At 48.7% G+C, this 16,181-nt stretch overlaps 1 protein-coding gene across 2 annotated transcripts in view; it reads left to right on the top strand.

Annotated features, from left to right (window-relative positions):
* Nucleotides 1-11,452: 11,452 nt before the first annotated feature.
* The window catches only part of WDR91 (WD repeat domain 91), a gene marked incomplete at its 5' end in the record, with an annotated part of 29,062 nt that continues 24,333 nt past the window's right edge, over nucleotides 11,453-16,181 (top strand). The window contains 4 exons of one of the 2 annotated variants that reach the window (XM_081102450.1): nucleotides 11,453-11,575; nucleotides 13,035-13,214; nucleotides 14,213-14,444; nucleotides 16,006-16,085. In XM_081102450.1, coding sequence (XP_080958576.1) covers nucleotides 11,453-11,575; nucleotides 13,035-13,214; nucleotides 14,213-14,444; nucleotides 16,006-16,085 — 615 coding nt within the window. The remainder of the gene's footprint in view (nucleotides 11,576-13,034; nucleotides 13,215-14,212; nucleotides 14,445-16,005; nucleotides 16,086-16,181) is intronic. The other variant, XM_081102449.1, reaches the window with a different exon arrangement.

The raw sequence follows: 16,181 nt of genomic DNA, 5'->3' as shown, positions 1-16,181 counted from the left end.
TACTGAAGTTCAATCCTAAAGACAAACCCGCTCATATTGGACTTACAGGTGAAGGGCACTGCTGCCTTACACCAGGAAGCTTCCAGAACATTGCAGGTACTCACCAGACGCTTGTGCATGGACTGCTGTGGCCAAGGAGAGCAAGCTGTACCCTGAGAGCGTATTCTTTACTTTCTGTTAAAAGCTGAACGGGTAGGCGGCCCACCCTCTGTGGTATTTCCTATGCCAGAACGCACCCCACCGCGACCTGGGCAGTGGTCACACAGGTGTACAGATATGAACACATAACCCATCAAGCTGTATTCTTTAGATGCTCCTCAAAGAGAAGAGAATGCACTCTTCTACCTGTGAAAGCAAAAAGTCACATGACGGCAGAGAAGCGGGTTTAGCTCGTCCGGCTTCCAGTGGGTTCTGAAGGTGATCATTACGCCGCCCTTTGTGACCTAGACTTAGAGAATGGTTCTGGGACCGACACCTGACAGGTCTAAGAGTCAGGGACCCGGTCTCTTACCTGAGGCATGGACCCCTCCATCAGGCACTCACCTCACCACTGCTCTGCCAGCTCTTTGAACAGAGAGGCTCCGTCTTCCACACCTCGGGACCCCAATAGGTGCTCGGTGCTGGGGTTTTGAGTGAATTAGAATGGGAGGTCCTCGCTGGGCCCATTCTCCCCCGAGCTCAGTCCTGCTGCGCAGGGACCATGCATGGCCGCAGCCAGTTTTTAGGTACAGCATTTCAGTCACTTGGGGAGAGTGTTGAAAACAGGCTGTCCCCTAGGGGGCAGCTTTCACTGCCACCGCTGGGGGAGAAGGTGGCGCTAGAGTATCCTGCCCAGCAACTGGGAGCTGTGACCTCCACCTCACCCCGCCTGCCCAGGCCTCAAAAACACTGGATCTGAAGCTACCGGGGTGCGGCCCGGCATCTGGTGGGCAACACGCTCCCCAGGCCCTTCTGAGACTTGGGAACGGAATCTCCTCGGTGGAGGGACTATCGGGGAAGCGGGGGGGGGGGGGGGGTGGAGCTTTGCCATTCAGTTCTAGGGGTGAAACCGGCCAGAAGAGGTCAGGAACCCAATGGGGCAGCGTGGGATTTGAAAACGCCTTTTAGGTTGGAAGGCAAGTCTCCCACCAACAGTGTGGTCTTCACCAGGGTATCGCTTTCCCTCGGGTTGCTGCCCAGACCGTGGCAGGAAGCTCCTGTGCGATCCGTTACCAGGGGTCACACCAGCGGTAGGCACATAGGGACAGAACCCGCAGCGGCCCCTCCAGCCCGGGGCGGGGTTATATCAAGGCCGCGCCTTCGTAATCTCCAATTCCCAGAAGCCAGTACATCTTTCATACGAAGCACCGCGAAACCGTGAGGGTTTGGAACTGCCTAGGGCAGCGGTTCTCAACCTTCCTAATGCCGCGACCCTTTAACACAGTTCCTCATGTTGTGGTGACCCCCAATTTCATTGTTACAAATTGAACATAATGAAAGCATAGTGATCAATCACAAAAACAATATGTAATTATATATGTGTTTTCCGATGGTCTTAGGTGACCCCCAAAGGGGTCGCGACCCACAGGTTGAGAACCGCTGGAAAAATGAGACCCTTCTGACCTAAGGACATAGCTTCTCTTTACTTATTTAAATGTAAGGGAGATGAATGCACCTGGACACCAGGGATCTTAAGTCAATGAACGGAGGTGAAAATACCGGGGACCTCCCAGGATCCCGGATTCTCTAAGTCTAGACATTCTATTACCAAAGGCCTCCGGGCTGTGGGACATCTAGAACTCTCCCAGTGCCGATGACGATAACTTGGGTTTCTCCCAGGCTTCTACCCAAAGACATTCCTAAAATATCTAGATGGCTTTGTGGTCGGTTTCAGGCACGGGATAAGGGTGCAGCCCTCGGCCTCTCCCATAGGGGGCAGACCGTCCCATTACTTGCTCCCCCTGGTGGCAGCTTTCACAGCCGCGGCTAGGGGAGAAGGTGGCGCTAGAGCATCCTGCCCAGCAACTGGGACCTGTGACCTCCACCTCACCCCGCCCCCCCCCCCCCCCCAGACTCCTGGTGTCAGGAGCTGGCAGGCGCCGGGGTTGGGGTGGGGGAGGGGGTGGGGCCCACCACAAGGAAGATGGAAGAAGGTCCTTCCACTCTGCTTTAAGGGAGAATCAAGCCAAGGAGGTGTTGAGCGTGACTAGACCTTGTGCAGTTTTAAATATTCTGCTCCTAAATGCTGCCTCCTGCTCTCCACGAGGAATGATTTGCTATGAATTCCCCATAAGACATTCTTTTCAAGTTATCTTTATTAACGTGCACTGTGGACCTGACTGGAGCTTAAGTAGCTATTTTTTGGAGAGCTCTCCGTTGCAGTAATACAGTTGGATCTGTCCCTTCTGTGTGAAGGGATGGATCTGCCGGGACAAGTGCCACAGGAGTCACAGTCTAGGATGGGGAGGGGAGGGCAGGACCTTTTTGCCTTATTCCAAGGCTGGCTTTTTGCTAGCACTGGGGGAACTAGCTCTAAAAACGAAATCAGGAAGTCATCTTTTATTTAAAAACAAGAGAAAGCACACACAAACCTTTTCCCCAAAAAAGCTCTGTACAGATGCAAAGAGTGTTCAGGACACCGCTCCAACAGTATAAGGAATTAGAAAAGCTAAAGGGTATTGTCTGAGACTGCATCCCCAGGGCCTGGAAATCTGCATTGTAATAGTCTGGGAAACTCAGAATCTCCCTTTTCCCTTCCCCTCACTACCGACAAAAGAAACATCTGCTCTCCAGCCCAGCGACCTCTGTTCCTCCCACCTAGAATGCCCCCACCCCAGTATCAGTAAGGTCCTTAGGATCCGTGTATCCAGCAGGCAAGGTGTCCCTCCCAGGGTGCGCACCATGTGTACCATATGGCGATCCATACGTGATTAATGCGAGCACTCCCTTCCCCAGCTCCTTCTCCCACACTAAAACCACGAAGAGTTCTGTTGCCTGGACAGCCAAGACCACACCACCCAGGCCTGGGGATAAGCAGAGGCCCTGGGTTGAGAGAGCTAAAGGAAACTGAAGATCAAGAGACAACCATGGGGACAGGGAATAACAGCTAGTTCCACCCTCGCCCCGAAGGCCTCTCTGGATCTTAACAATTTACAGTCTCATGAATTCAGTTCTTGGCACTGTTCACAATAAGAGGCACACACCTCTGAAAAGCTTAAAGAGCCTTTGAAAGCGATGCTGCCCAATTGCCACATAAGAGGGGTGGGGCGGAATTAGACAAAGGGATGAACCTGGATATTCTGTTATGACTCAGAAAACTGAGCAGGTTTGGGCATCTTAAAGGTGTGCGAATCGAGGGAACTCAGCATAGATATAGTATATACCTACTACATGCCATATTTCTGTTAATTCTCATCTATAAACCGAAGCATACTTTCATTACCAAATGCATTCCTATTAAAACACCTGCTTAGAACTGACTTACACACACACACACACACACACACACACACACACACTCCCTAGACTAAATTTAAGAAAATAAGGTCCAGAGAAACTTTCCACCACTTTGAAGCATTCAAGTGTGATCCATTCAAACCCTAGGCACACCTGTCAGATCACGTAAAAAAAAAAAAAAAAAAAAAAAAGTCCAGTCATTGTCAGAAATATATATAGGTTGTCAAAATGACATATACAAACATTTGTATTGAAGTCTGGCCCCAGACCTAAATGTTCACCTGTTTAGATAGATGCACCGGCTTGACACAAGGCAAAGTGCACCTTTCTGGAGGTGGGTGGGTGGGATTACCTCAGCACGTAATCGATACTCACTCTTGGAACGATGGGCACCTGTGCACAGGACGTCCCCACTCTCTGGACAGGCAGGAGGCCACGGGAAGCCCTGATGGCAGTGACAGCGATGACAGCGACCGCGGGCCTTGTGCCAGCCGGAGTGGGGACCATGGCTTCTGCCCTGGCCAAAAAACAGACCCAGCATCTAGGCACGGACCAATCAGGGCATGTCCCCAGCACCCGCAGCCAATGGGGACGCGCTGTGGCGAGCCAATGAGGTGCGGGCAGCGGAAGAAACAATGTAACTTGGGGGGTCCCAAGGCACACAAAAAGGCGGGCTGGATTGACCTTCTCACCTTGCCAGGTGGCGACTTCTTTTCGAGAGGAGCGAATGGGACAGGAAGGCGAAACCCATGTCACCTCGGTAACCTCATAGGGTCTGCATGCGCCCGCAGAGGACTCCATGGATGTCCCCCAATGGATGGTCCCCTCACCTGCCACTGAGCCCAGTTGCAGCATCCCTCAAACGGGGCTATGCCACCTACCTTATAGGGTTATCCAGAAGCTTAGAGAAGGCACCTTGAATTAAAGGCTTGGACACAGGCTTTGGGTCTCAGGAGAAAAGAGGAAAACATGTGGATGTCATGGAAACTGAGAAATGCATAAACAACGATGGGACAGGGGAAGTATAAAAGCATAAAAGGTGAGCCCTAGCCGGTTTGGCTCAGTGGATAGAGCGTCGGCCTGCGGACTGAAGGGTCCCAGGTTCGATTCTGGCCAAGGGCTCATGCCTGGGTTTCGGGCTCAATCCCCAGTGGGGGACGTGCAGGAGGCAACCGATCAATGATTCTCTCTCATCATTGATGTTTCTATCTCTCATTCCCTCTTCCTTCCCCTCTGAAATCAATAAAGAAATATATTTTAAATAAATAAATAAATAAATAAATAAATAAATAAAAGGCGAAAGATTATGTGATCTGAAGAGAAATCAGAGTATACTGATGTTTTAAGTATGGGAAGAAGAAAAGGGAATGACTAGTAAAAGGCGTTGCATGAGCGAGACCTTTAAAAGCTGTCACCCTTTGGGACAGTAGGAAGCAGGTATTCTTCCAGTTTAGGGGGGAAAAAATCATTTCCCCTTCACTGTAGAATATACTCTTGCATATAGGTGTCTTTTTGCTTGAAGTCCAGCACCCCTAAGTATGTCATGATGGTGACGATCCCACTACATTTCACACGAGGAGTAGCAGCCAGGCCAGGCGCCCCCTTGCTGCTCTCTGACCTGGGGCAAGCTGCTTCTCCCCAGAGCAGGGGTTAAGAAAAGGTCACAAGGTCTAGTCCAAGCAGTGTGCACTTGGGGCGGGGGGGGGGGGGGGGCATGCATTTGGATTCTTATCCAGGATCCACCACGCAGTGACTTTAAGAACCATAACTGAGGCCACCTTACAGCATGCACATCGGGTACTTGGGATATGGGGGCACTCTTGACATTCAGCTTCGGATTTTGGTGGAACATTAAATTGTGTTATGTATAAACTAGAGGCCTGATGCACGAAATTCGTGCAAGCTGCTGGGTTGTGGGCTCAGTTCCCAGTGGGGGCATGCAGGAGGCAGCTGATCAATGATTCTCTCTCATCATTAATGTTTCTCTCTCTCTCTCTCTCTCTCTCTCTCTCTCTCTCTCTCTCTCTTTCCCTTCCTCTCTGAAATCAACAAAAATATATTTAAAAATAAATAAATAAAACAAATAATAGAAAAAAGAAAATGCAGATCTTTTGTCTAGTTCAGTCAACCTTCCCCACAACTAGGGGGCAGAAGGCTCTGCTCATGAACTTCCTGGTGACCTTGAGACTTCCTGATGACCTCTCACCAGCTTTGGATACAATCAGAATTCTCCCCGGCAACATCCACACACATGCCTTCATCTTCTGACCCTGACTTCTCCCCACGGTAACATAGGTCCTGCTCTGAAATACTTCCCACAGTAACATAGACCCGGTCCTAAAATACCCACCTACAGTAGTATAGATCATATCTGAAATATTCCCACACAACCCACAGTAACATGACCATGGGGCAGGTGAGTTCAGTTCTTATAAATCAAATAATTGGTCAATTCCTTGATTAATGTTCTTTATAAGATTAATTTTAATTTCTCAAATTACACATTCCCTTGTAAAAATGAAAACATTTTGACCCCACACCTTTATAGAATTAACAACTGTCATTAGTTTGGTATGGCTGGCTCCAGATTCTTTGCAAGACGTTTGCATTCCAATAGGTGTTTTCCCTTGGAGTATAAGTTTTCTTTTGTGAGTTTTTTGGAGGAAAGAAATTTAAGTAAGAGTATTACCCTGCAACTTTCTATTTTCACTCAATAGTATGAGTTGGAGATGCATTTTATTCGTACATAGAAATCTAGCCTATTTGTTTCCACTGCTTCACAATATTCCCTATATTAGACAACTATAAGGGAATAGGGAGTTCATTTGAAAGTGAAGAAACCTTTTGCAAAGTATGTTAGTCAGGGTTCTCCAGAGAACCATATATATATATGTATATATGTATCACATATATATGTATACATATCATATATATACATGTATCTATATGTATATGTATATATATATACTAGAGGCCTGTTGTATGAAGAGATTCATGCAATAGGCCTTCCCTTCTCCTGGCTGCCGGCACCGGTTTTCCTCCAGCACCTGGGACCCAGGCCTTCGCTCCGGCTGGAGCCACCTTCAGTCTTCTGTCTTTGCTGCTTTGGCTTGCCTTCAGTCTTCGCTCTGCCACTTGGAGCCTACATATGCAAATTAACCGCCATCTTTGTTGGGTTAATTTGCATACTCTCCTGATAGGCTGGTTAGCGTAGCGAAGGTACAGTCAATTTACATGTTTGTCTATTATTAGGTAAGATATATCTTATCTAATAAAAAGGGAATATGCTAATTGACCCTCATGCTGTTGCAAAGATGGCAGTACCCACAGCCAATAAGGAGGGAATATGCTAATTGATTGTCATGTCCTCAAAGATGGTGGCACCCACAGCCAATAAGGAGGGAATATACTAATTGACAAGATGGCGGCACCCAGTCCCCTCAGCCCCCCAGCCACCAAGGGCTGGCCAAGGCACAGGCAATCCTTGGATGTCGGCTGCCCAGCCACCCAGGGCCACCCGAGGCTCAGGTCACCAAGGCCAGCCGAGGCTTTTGCTGCCGACAGTGGCAGCAGCAGAGGTGTGATGGGGGCGTTGCCTTCCCCTGATCACCGGGTCACCTCCCACCCCTGAGGGCTCCCAGACTGAGAGGGGGCAGGCTGGTCTCAGGGACGCCCCCCTCCAGTGCATGAATTTTCATGCACCGGGCCTCTAGTGTTTATATCCTATATAATAAAAGGGTAATATGCAAAATGACCCTAATAGCAGAAAGACTGGGAATGACTGGTCACTATGACACACACTGACCACCAGGAGGCAGACGCTCAATGCAGGAGCTGTCCCCTGGTGGTTAGTGCGCTCCCACAGGGGGAGCTCTGCTCAGCCACAAGCCAGGCTGACGGCTGCCAGTACAGCGGTGGTGATGGGAGCCTCTCCCGCCTCCTCAGCAGCGCTAAGGATGTCCGACTGCAGCTTAGGCCTGCTCCCCGCTGGCAAGTGGACATCCCCCGAGGGCTGCTGGGCTGCCAGAGGGATGTCTGACTGCCAGCTTAGGCCCAATTCCCCAAGGAGCGGGCCTAAACCAGCAGGTGGTCATCCCCCGAGGGGTCCCAGACTGCGAGAGGACACAGGCCAGGCTAAGGGACTCCCTGAGTGCACAAATTTTTGTGCACTGGGCCTCTAGTATATATATATATATATATATATATATATATATATATATATATATATATATGGAGAGAGAGAGAGAGATTGAGAGATTGATTGAAGCTAGGCCAGCTAGGCAGCTATTGCAGAAGGTGGAAGCATGATTGCCCAGTGCAAAGAGTTGTTTTTTAGGAAGTGTGTCAACAGAGATGGAATTCCCCCATGCTGTCCTCCACTTGATGCTTTCAGAGGCATGTTACTTATTAACCCAGGAGACTTGAATTGCTCCAGCAGTGAAAGTGAATGGTTCTATAGACTCATCCACTGATGGATTCCTTCTGCTGGAGTCTAAGCCCATTCTTGGCGGTTTTCTGCCCTGTACAAGTGGGGACTTTGCTGACTCTAACCCAGGGGTGGGCAAACTTTTTGACTCGAGGGCCCCAATGGGACCGGACCGGAGGGCCGGAACAAAAGCATGGATGGAGTGTTTGTGTGAACTAATATAAATTCAAAGTAAACATCATTGCATAAAAGGGTACGGTCAAATGGGCCGGATCCGGCCGTGGGCCGTAGTTTGCCCACGGCTGCTCTAACCTGAGCTACTCCTTAAGGGATGTGGTCGCAGTGGTCAGAAAGAAGGTGGTTCACTTTCAATCTTTGAGACCCATGGTCTCTAAACAGACAGACCAAGGTTCCCAGTAGGTGTCTTACACCAGCATGAGGCCTGTGGACTGACTGTAAGAGCTGGAGGGACCTCAGGATTCTTCTGACTCAAGGCCTTTCCCTTGCAGATGAGGAGGCTGTGAAACAGAGAAATGATGCAACTTGACAATCAGAGTTCAGGTGTGAGGTCCTGCATTTGGTTTCCAAAACTGAATTGTATAAGCTCATGATTGGGAATTCCTAGTTTAGCAGTAGTCCTTATTTAAAAGTCTTGGGGTTAGTTGACAAAATCTTTGTGTGAGTTGGCACTAACATACGGTTGTTATGACAAATGACTATGCTATGTTTAAAGATATTCATTATATTTATAAAATAAAATGAGTATGTGTTCATACTACAAATTTGGAAACTATTAAAAAACATAAAGACAAAGTCAGAAATCACCCATAAAATCCAACACAACTACCTAAAGGCAATAATTGTAAATATTTTCTGTGTATGTATATTTCAAAAATATTATATGAAGCTATCATATTGCATCTACAATTCTGTATCAGACTTCTTAAAATTAAACTTTATATTTCGAGATAATCGTAGATTCACATGCAGCTGTAAGAAATAACACAGAGATCCCATGTACACTTTACCAAGTTTCCCGCAATGTTAACATCTTGCAAAATGATATGATCATTAGTACAATATTACAATCAGAATATTGACACTTATAATCTGCCAATATATTTAAATTTCCCTGTTTTACTTTTACACACTTGTGTGTGTGTTTAGTTCTCTACAATTTTTTTTAAAATATATTTTATTGATTTTTTACAGAGAGGAAGGGAGAGAGATAGAGAGTCAGAAACATCGATGAGAGAGAAACATCGATCAGCCGCCTCCTGCACATCTCCTACTGGGGATATGCCCGCAACCCAGGTACATGCCCTTGACCGGAATCAAACCCGGGACCCTTCAGTCCGCAAGCCGACGCTCTATCCACTGAGCCAAACCGGTTTCAGCAGTTCTCTACAATTTTATCACATGTTGTAGGTTCACCCATCCACACCGCAGTCAAGTTACTAAACAGTTCTATTACCGCAAAGAGCCCTCTCTTTGCCCTTTTATAATCACACTCTCTCCCTCTCATAGGCCCCCACCTATTCTTATCCTTGATCCCTGATAATCACTAATCTGGTCTCCACATTATCTGAATTTTATCATTTCACAATGTAATATAAATGGAATCACACATTTTGTTCTGTATGTAACCTTTGGGATTGGCTTTGTTTTTTCACTCAGCATAATTTTCTTGAGATTTATGTGTATGTCTCACTAATTCATTTCTCCTTATTGCTGGGTAGTATTTCATGGTATGGATGGACCAGTTTGTTTATCCAGAGGAGGTGAGGTAGGATGGCCATGCTCTGGGTCACAGTATTGCCTGTTGGCCCTGATTATTTCAGTTTCTACCAAAATGACTTGAAGGACATTTGAGTGGTTTCCAGCTTTTTACTATTAGGAATTAAGCTGCTTTGAACATTTGTGCACAACGTTTTAGGTGAAGATAAGTTTTCATTTATCTGGGATAAGTGCCCAAGTGTATAATTACTGAATCACATAGTAATCACATGTTTAATTTATAAGAAACTGCCAGATTTTTTTTCCCCTGGAGTGTTAATCTTACATTTTTAACCCATAGTGTGACTATTTCTCTGAGTAGTTAAATAGTTTTTGAAAAAACATGATTTTAAACCACTACATAAGATTGCATGGGATGGATGTAGCATAATTTATTCAAGCTTTTCCCTAATGTTGAACATTTTGGTTGTTTCAGATTTCTTTTTCCCTGTAGACACTTTAGGGTCCCTCAGGGAAATCTAACTCACAACATTCCTGTAGGGGAGGTTTTGGTGTTTGCTACCTATTGGGATCTCCCCAGTTCATTTTTGATGACCTGACATTCCAGTCAAAGTAGAATATGTTTGGTCATTCCAGTTGTCAGAAGCAACTCTGCTTTCCTGCTCTGGCAGACAAGGAAGGGTGTCTGGGTGGAGAGAAGTAAAGCAGCAGAGAGGGAGGAACAAGTCTCTACCTCACCTTGCTGTGGCTTGCTTGATGCTATCTATTCTGGTTTCTCTAATGCAGATCAGAGCCCCCTTGGAGCTAAATTTCCATGTAGTTGGGTTGGAGGGTCTGGGAAGAATGATAGCAATGATTCTGAGTTGTGCTTTGACAAATACAGAAAGCTATACCATTAGAGGGGAGGAGAAGGTAACAAGCATTGAGTTTTACTGGTGGGCTATTCACCATGCTAAGCATTTTACATTATCTTATTGAATTTTCATTACTATTCTGCAAGGTAGATATCGACACTATTTTATAGATGAGGAAAGTAAGAGTCAAAGATTGGCTATTTCCCTGGTTACAAATATATATATTTTGTAAAAATTTCAAACAAATAAACAAAAAAAGGAAGTGATAATTCCTTTTAATCTCACCTTTTAGAGAAAAAAGGGTTACTGTATAATCTTCCTTAACTTTAAAAATGTACACACAAACACATACACACACTATGTGTTCTATTTTTTACAAGAAACTGGAACCATATTATATATACTGGCCTGAAACTTGCCCTTTTTTCTCCTAACAGTGTATCCTGGTTATCCTGTTTTGTAATTGATTAGTCTTACTCATGAAAGCAGGGCTTTTGGGGGAGTTAGAACTCTCTAATGACACACTTGGTTGTGTGACTTCATACAAGTCACTTTACCTCTTGGGACTCCAGATTCCCCCATTTGCAAAATGGGAGCAGGCACAGAGGATTCCGTGATATAATGCCAATGAGCGGGGCACCTCAGGCCCCTGCCCTCCTCGCGACTATCTGGGACGTTCTCTAAGGTCCAGCCCTTAGACTTGGATGGCAGCAGCCACTTTCAGTAACTCAGATGACAAAGCCGCCGCCAGCGGTGCCAGGCAACTCAGCAGAGCACCGCGTACTCCAGCTGCTCCTCGGGGAGGGTGGTGATGACGAACAGCTGGGCGGGGCGGGGGGCGGGGCTGGGGCGGGGCCACAGCCGTGCGGCGCGCAGTGCGTGCGGGCTGGTAGGCCGGCCGCGGCGTGACTGGCACCCGCGCCGGGCCCCGCCCCGTGCTGCCGAGGCCCCGCCCCTTCGTCCCTCGGGTTCCGCGGCCCCTAACGGCGCTCGCGCAGCGATGGCGGAGGCCGTGGAGCGCACAGACGAGCTGGTCCGCGAGTACCTGCTCTTCCGCGGTTTCACGTACACGCTGCGGCAGCTGGAGGCCGAGATCAAGGCGGACAAGGAGAAGGGGTTCCGGGTGAGAGGCCGGCGGGCGCGGGCCGAGGCGGGCGGAGGCGGCCCTGAGGGAGCCGGGAGCCGGCTCTTCCCTAGCCCTGCCCCCTGAGGCGGGAGCGGCGCTGTGGCCCTCGCTTGACAGATGAGGAACCGGGCCCTGAGAGGGGACGTGACTTGCCTGAAGTTGCCGGGCGAGCCCGGAGCCTCGCGGAGGCTGCAGCCCAGGTGCCCTCGCTCCGGGCCAGGGCTCCGTGCTGCACCCCAGCCTTGCAGCAGGTGCTGGCAGACCTTGGCCGGGGGAGGGGGTCGTGCACGAGCTTTCGGAGCGAAGGCGGGGTGGATGCTTGGATCTGGGCAACACGAGGCTCTGTAGTTGGCTCCCGAGGGCCCTGGGAGCCACGGGGTCTGCAGCCCACAAGGTGAGCTGGTTCCCGCACGGGCGGTGTTTGCTGAAGATGGCCTTGCCAGCGACTCCTGGGCAGAGTTGCTTCAGCAGTTGAGGAAGACCTCGCTGCACAGTTTCATACGTTAAATGTCCCCTGCTAAGGCACGAGTTTCCGTTGAGAAGCTCTCGGAATTTATACGTGTCTGTTGGCCGACTTCAGTGAATGTTGACAGGTGAATTGAGAGAGGCAGTGAGCGAGCAGCAGGAGTCGGAGGGGAGCTGGGAGGCCGGGGTTCTTGTCTTGCCAGAATTACCAGCTCCTTGGTGGCCAAAGCAAAGCATCTCAATTCTCCAGGCCTTGGTGTCCTGATCTGTAAAATGGGGGTGTTGGGTTGGTACTGGTTGCCATAAACCTTTCCAGGTTGTATGCTCTAGTGCAGTGGTTCTCAACCTTCTGGCCCTTTAAATACAGCTCCTCATGTTGGGACCCAACCATAAAATTATTTTCGTTGCTACCTCATAACTGTAATGTTGCTACTGCTATGAATCGTCATGTAAATATCTGATATGCAGGATGGTCTTAGGCGACCCCTGTGAAAGGGTCGTTCGACCGCCAAAGGGGTCGCGACCCACAGGTTGAGAACCGCTCCTCTGGTGTGATTGCTCCCCCCAAGGAGGTGACTTCTTTAGCTGACACTGAGCAGCTGCAAGGGCTCTGGGATGCCTGGATGACTTGAAGGAGTCAGCCAGTGCCCCTCACCATGAGCTCTGAAATCCTGGAATGGTGGCGCTGGGAGGAGGACCATGGAGGTTCTCTTGCTCTCTCTTGTCCAAGACCCGGACCCAGTATCTCCTGCTTCCTGAGTCAGCGTTTTTAACACCCGACATTTCCACACTTGCTGGAAGGTCAAACCAGATATCTAATATCAGACAAGAACTTAAGCGCTATTACAGTAATATGTTTTTAAAGTTCTCTAGACAGCTAACTTGAATTTTTATTTAACATCCAGAAGCCACAGCAAGAGGAAAAGGCTGTATTAACTCTGTGGAATGAGGGGAGGATTCCCTTCCGTCCTTCACCACCTTCTCTCCCTAGGTGGACAAGATTGTGGACCAGTTGCAGCAGTTAATGCAGGTGTATGACTTGGCTGCCCTGCGGGATTATTGGAGCTACCTGGAGCGGCGACTCTTCAGCCGCTTGGAGGATATATACAGACCCACCATCAACAAACTGAAAACCAGCCTGTTCCGCTTTTATCTTGTCTACACAATTCAGGTGCTTGTTGATTCAGGGATTCCTTGGTGGAAAGAGTTATTTGATCCAGAAATAGATTTTCTTTTCACTTCTAGAGAGGACTCTTTGTGTTACTCTGGGAAAGGGTGAAACAGTCGCAGTGCAAGTTATTTTTGACTGTTTTCCTCATCCCCTCCTCTCCTTTCTCATCTGCAGATCACATGACTTGTCTTCCTCATTTCAATTTCTCCTCTTGTTTTAAGCATGCAAGTCTGGCTGGTAGTTTTTTAAAATATGTTTTTATTGATTTCAGAGAGGAAAGGAGAGAGAGAGATAGAAACATCAATGATGAGAGAGAATCATTGATCGGCTGCCTCCTGCACACCCCTTACTGGGGATCCAGTCTGCAACCCGGGCATGTGCCCTGACTGGGAATTGAACCATGACCTCCTGGTTCATAGGTTGACACTCAACCATTGAGCCACACTGGCCGGGCCTGGCTGGTGTTTTAAAGAGTATCAGTAGCTGGGTTAAAATTTGCATCATAAAGATTATAGCTGACCTTGGGGAATAGTTAATTAGATTGTTTGAAAATCAACTAGGAATTAATTTTTAGGATGGCAGTTATCAGGACTTCAGTTTAAACCAGCGGTTCTCAACCTGTGGGTCGCGACCCCTTTGGCGGTCAAACGACCCTTTCACAGGAGCCGCCTAAGACCATCCTGCATATCAGATATTTACATTACGATTCATAACAGTAGCAACATTACAGTTATGCAGTCGCAACGAAAATAATTTTATGTTTGGGTCACAACATGAGGAACTGTATTTAAAGGGCCAGAAGGTTGAGAACCACTGGTTTAAACCAACTTCTTTGAAATTACAAGGAACTGACTGATGATTTTCTTTATTTTATGGAGTGTGTAGATTATGTTTGGCCACTTACCTAGCAAGCTGATATTCAAAGGCAGTGATGACGAATCTTACCTCTGGACTTCTGTCTCTTCCCCCTCCTTGCCACCTCCTCTGTGTCTTGGCAGACAAACAGAAATGACAAGGCTCAGGAGTTCTTTGCAAAGCAGGCCACGGAGCTCCAGAACCAGGCCGAGTGGAAGGATTGGTTTGTCTTGCCCTTCCTGCCATCTCCAGACACCAACCCCACCTTTGCTACCTACTTTTCTCGTCAGTGGGCCGACACCTTCATTGTGTCCCTGCACAACTTCTTGAGCGTCCTGTTTCAGTGCATGCATATCCTTTCAGCTGCCTGGGGCTGTGGGCCTACCCTGATGCATCCAGACAATGTGATCAGTGGTTGCTGCTCCTGATGCAATCAGTTCTTCCACCAAATGCCCAAGGATCATTGTCATGTGTCATGTGAGGCGGCTGGACAGATTGTGGTTATTTTTGTCAGGAGGCCAGAGAATCATAAGTCTTAGTTCTGACACTCTGCTGAAGTAATAGTTGCCATGGGGGACTGTAGCAGCAGTGGGGTGCCAGTGTGGGGCTCAGAGAGGAGCCCTCAAGCAGGTCTGAGGGCCTCTCTTCGCAGATACAGGGGTTGGTATGCAGCTGCTGCTTAGCGACACCAGCCATCCTTGAGAGCACCATCTCTGTGCCTCCCCTCCCCCCAGGATATCTATCACTTGCCTTTGTTGGGATTAGGTAGCAGATGAGAACACTTCTTGGGCTGGAACTTCCTCCCTAGATTAGTGTTTGGGTCGCTTTCTCTGACAGTGACTTCAGTGTTCCTCAAGTTGCCAGAAAACAGCAGCTCTAAGAATATATGTGTGGTTATTTGAGAGAGAATGTAAATGATTTACGGCTACCATATTTCCCATTTTGTCAGGAAATGCTTTGATCCCAGGCCTGGGGCCATTATCCATTGCTTGTGCTCTGTAGGCTGGGACTCTGGGGGCGGAGAAGAGTCTGGGTTGAATGGGGCTGCCTGGTGAGTCACTGATAACGGGGGCATTGTGGAGGCCCACCCAGCAGGAGGAACATCTGCTGGCGGAGGTAGGGAGGGTGCCCTTTCCTTTTGAGTTGTGGCTGCTGGGAATTCTGCTCTTGCCAGCTTTGCCTTCCTCTGGCCCTGCTGCTGCTCTGCATCCTGAGGGCTTTCAAATGAAACCAGCAGCGGCTCAGGCCGGAGGTGGTTATGGCACAGCCACGTGGGCCCTCTACGGAAATGGGAACTGTCACTAGGTCTTTTCAGTGCAAGACAGTGCCCATTCGAACCTCCGTTCACTTCCTCAGTGCCGAGGCCCTGCCTGCTTTGCGCTCCTGCTGGCTGCCGCTGTTTGAGGTGGTTGGGGAAGACGGGCACGCTGACCTACACTGTGGGTGCTCACATGGTGGCATGCGGCCGCACAAACTGCAGAAAGCTTGCTCCTCAGTCTAAGCCTTTGCCAGGGAGAAAAGCCGAATGGCGGACCCTCTGCCCAGCTGGTGGAGCGGCCCGCAGCGTGCCCGCAGAGCCTGGGCTCTAGGCTCGCTCTTAGCTGCCTGTTGCCGATGCTTAGACTGGCTCTGAAGCCCACTGGATATGGCTCTTTATTGCTGGCATTGGGAGAGAACTCTCTGTGGGCTAGCCAGCAGATTGTCACGTGTCTGTATGTCTGTCTGAACGAAGTCAGGCCAGGCCTGGCCTCGAGGAGAGAGACTACTTCATAAAGCTGAGAAGACCCCATAGCACTGAGTCTGTACTCCATTCCCCCATCTTGTGTTCAGGGGTGATGCTGCTGTGTCAAGAGTTTGGGAAGAAAAAAAAAAAAGAGTTTGGGAAGGTCTCTCAGTTCTTTCCCAGGCAGGCTTATTCTTTAACTGTGTGCACCAGTGCCTGTGATCCTGAACTTTGATGCCGAGTGCCAGAGGACCAGCCAGGTTCAAGAAGAAAATGAAGTTCTACGTCAGAAGGTTGGTTCTGAGCACACTTGCTTCTTGGAAATACTTTTGCTTTTCGTGTTTGAAATCAGGTCGAGGCGGTGGAGGGCTGGTCATGTAGAGGAGAGC

Source organism: Myotis nattereri (assembly GCF_964212035.1).
Source record: "Myotis nattereri genome assembly, chromosome: 11".
NCBI classification, from domain to species: Eukaryota; Metazoa; Chordata; class Mammalia; order Chiroptera; family Vespertilionidae; genus Myotis; species Myotis nattereri.
Note: the sequence above shows the minus strand (reverse complement) of the source record. Positions and strands in the feature narration are given on the sequence as shown.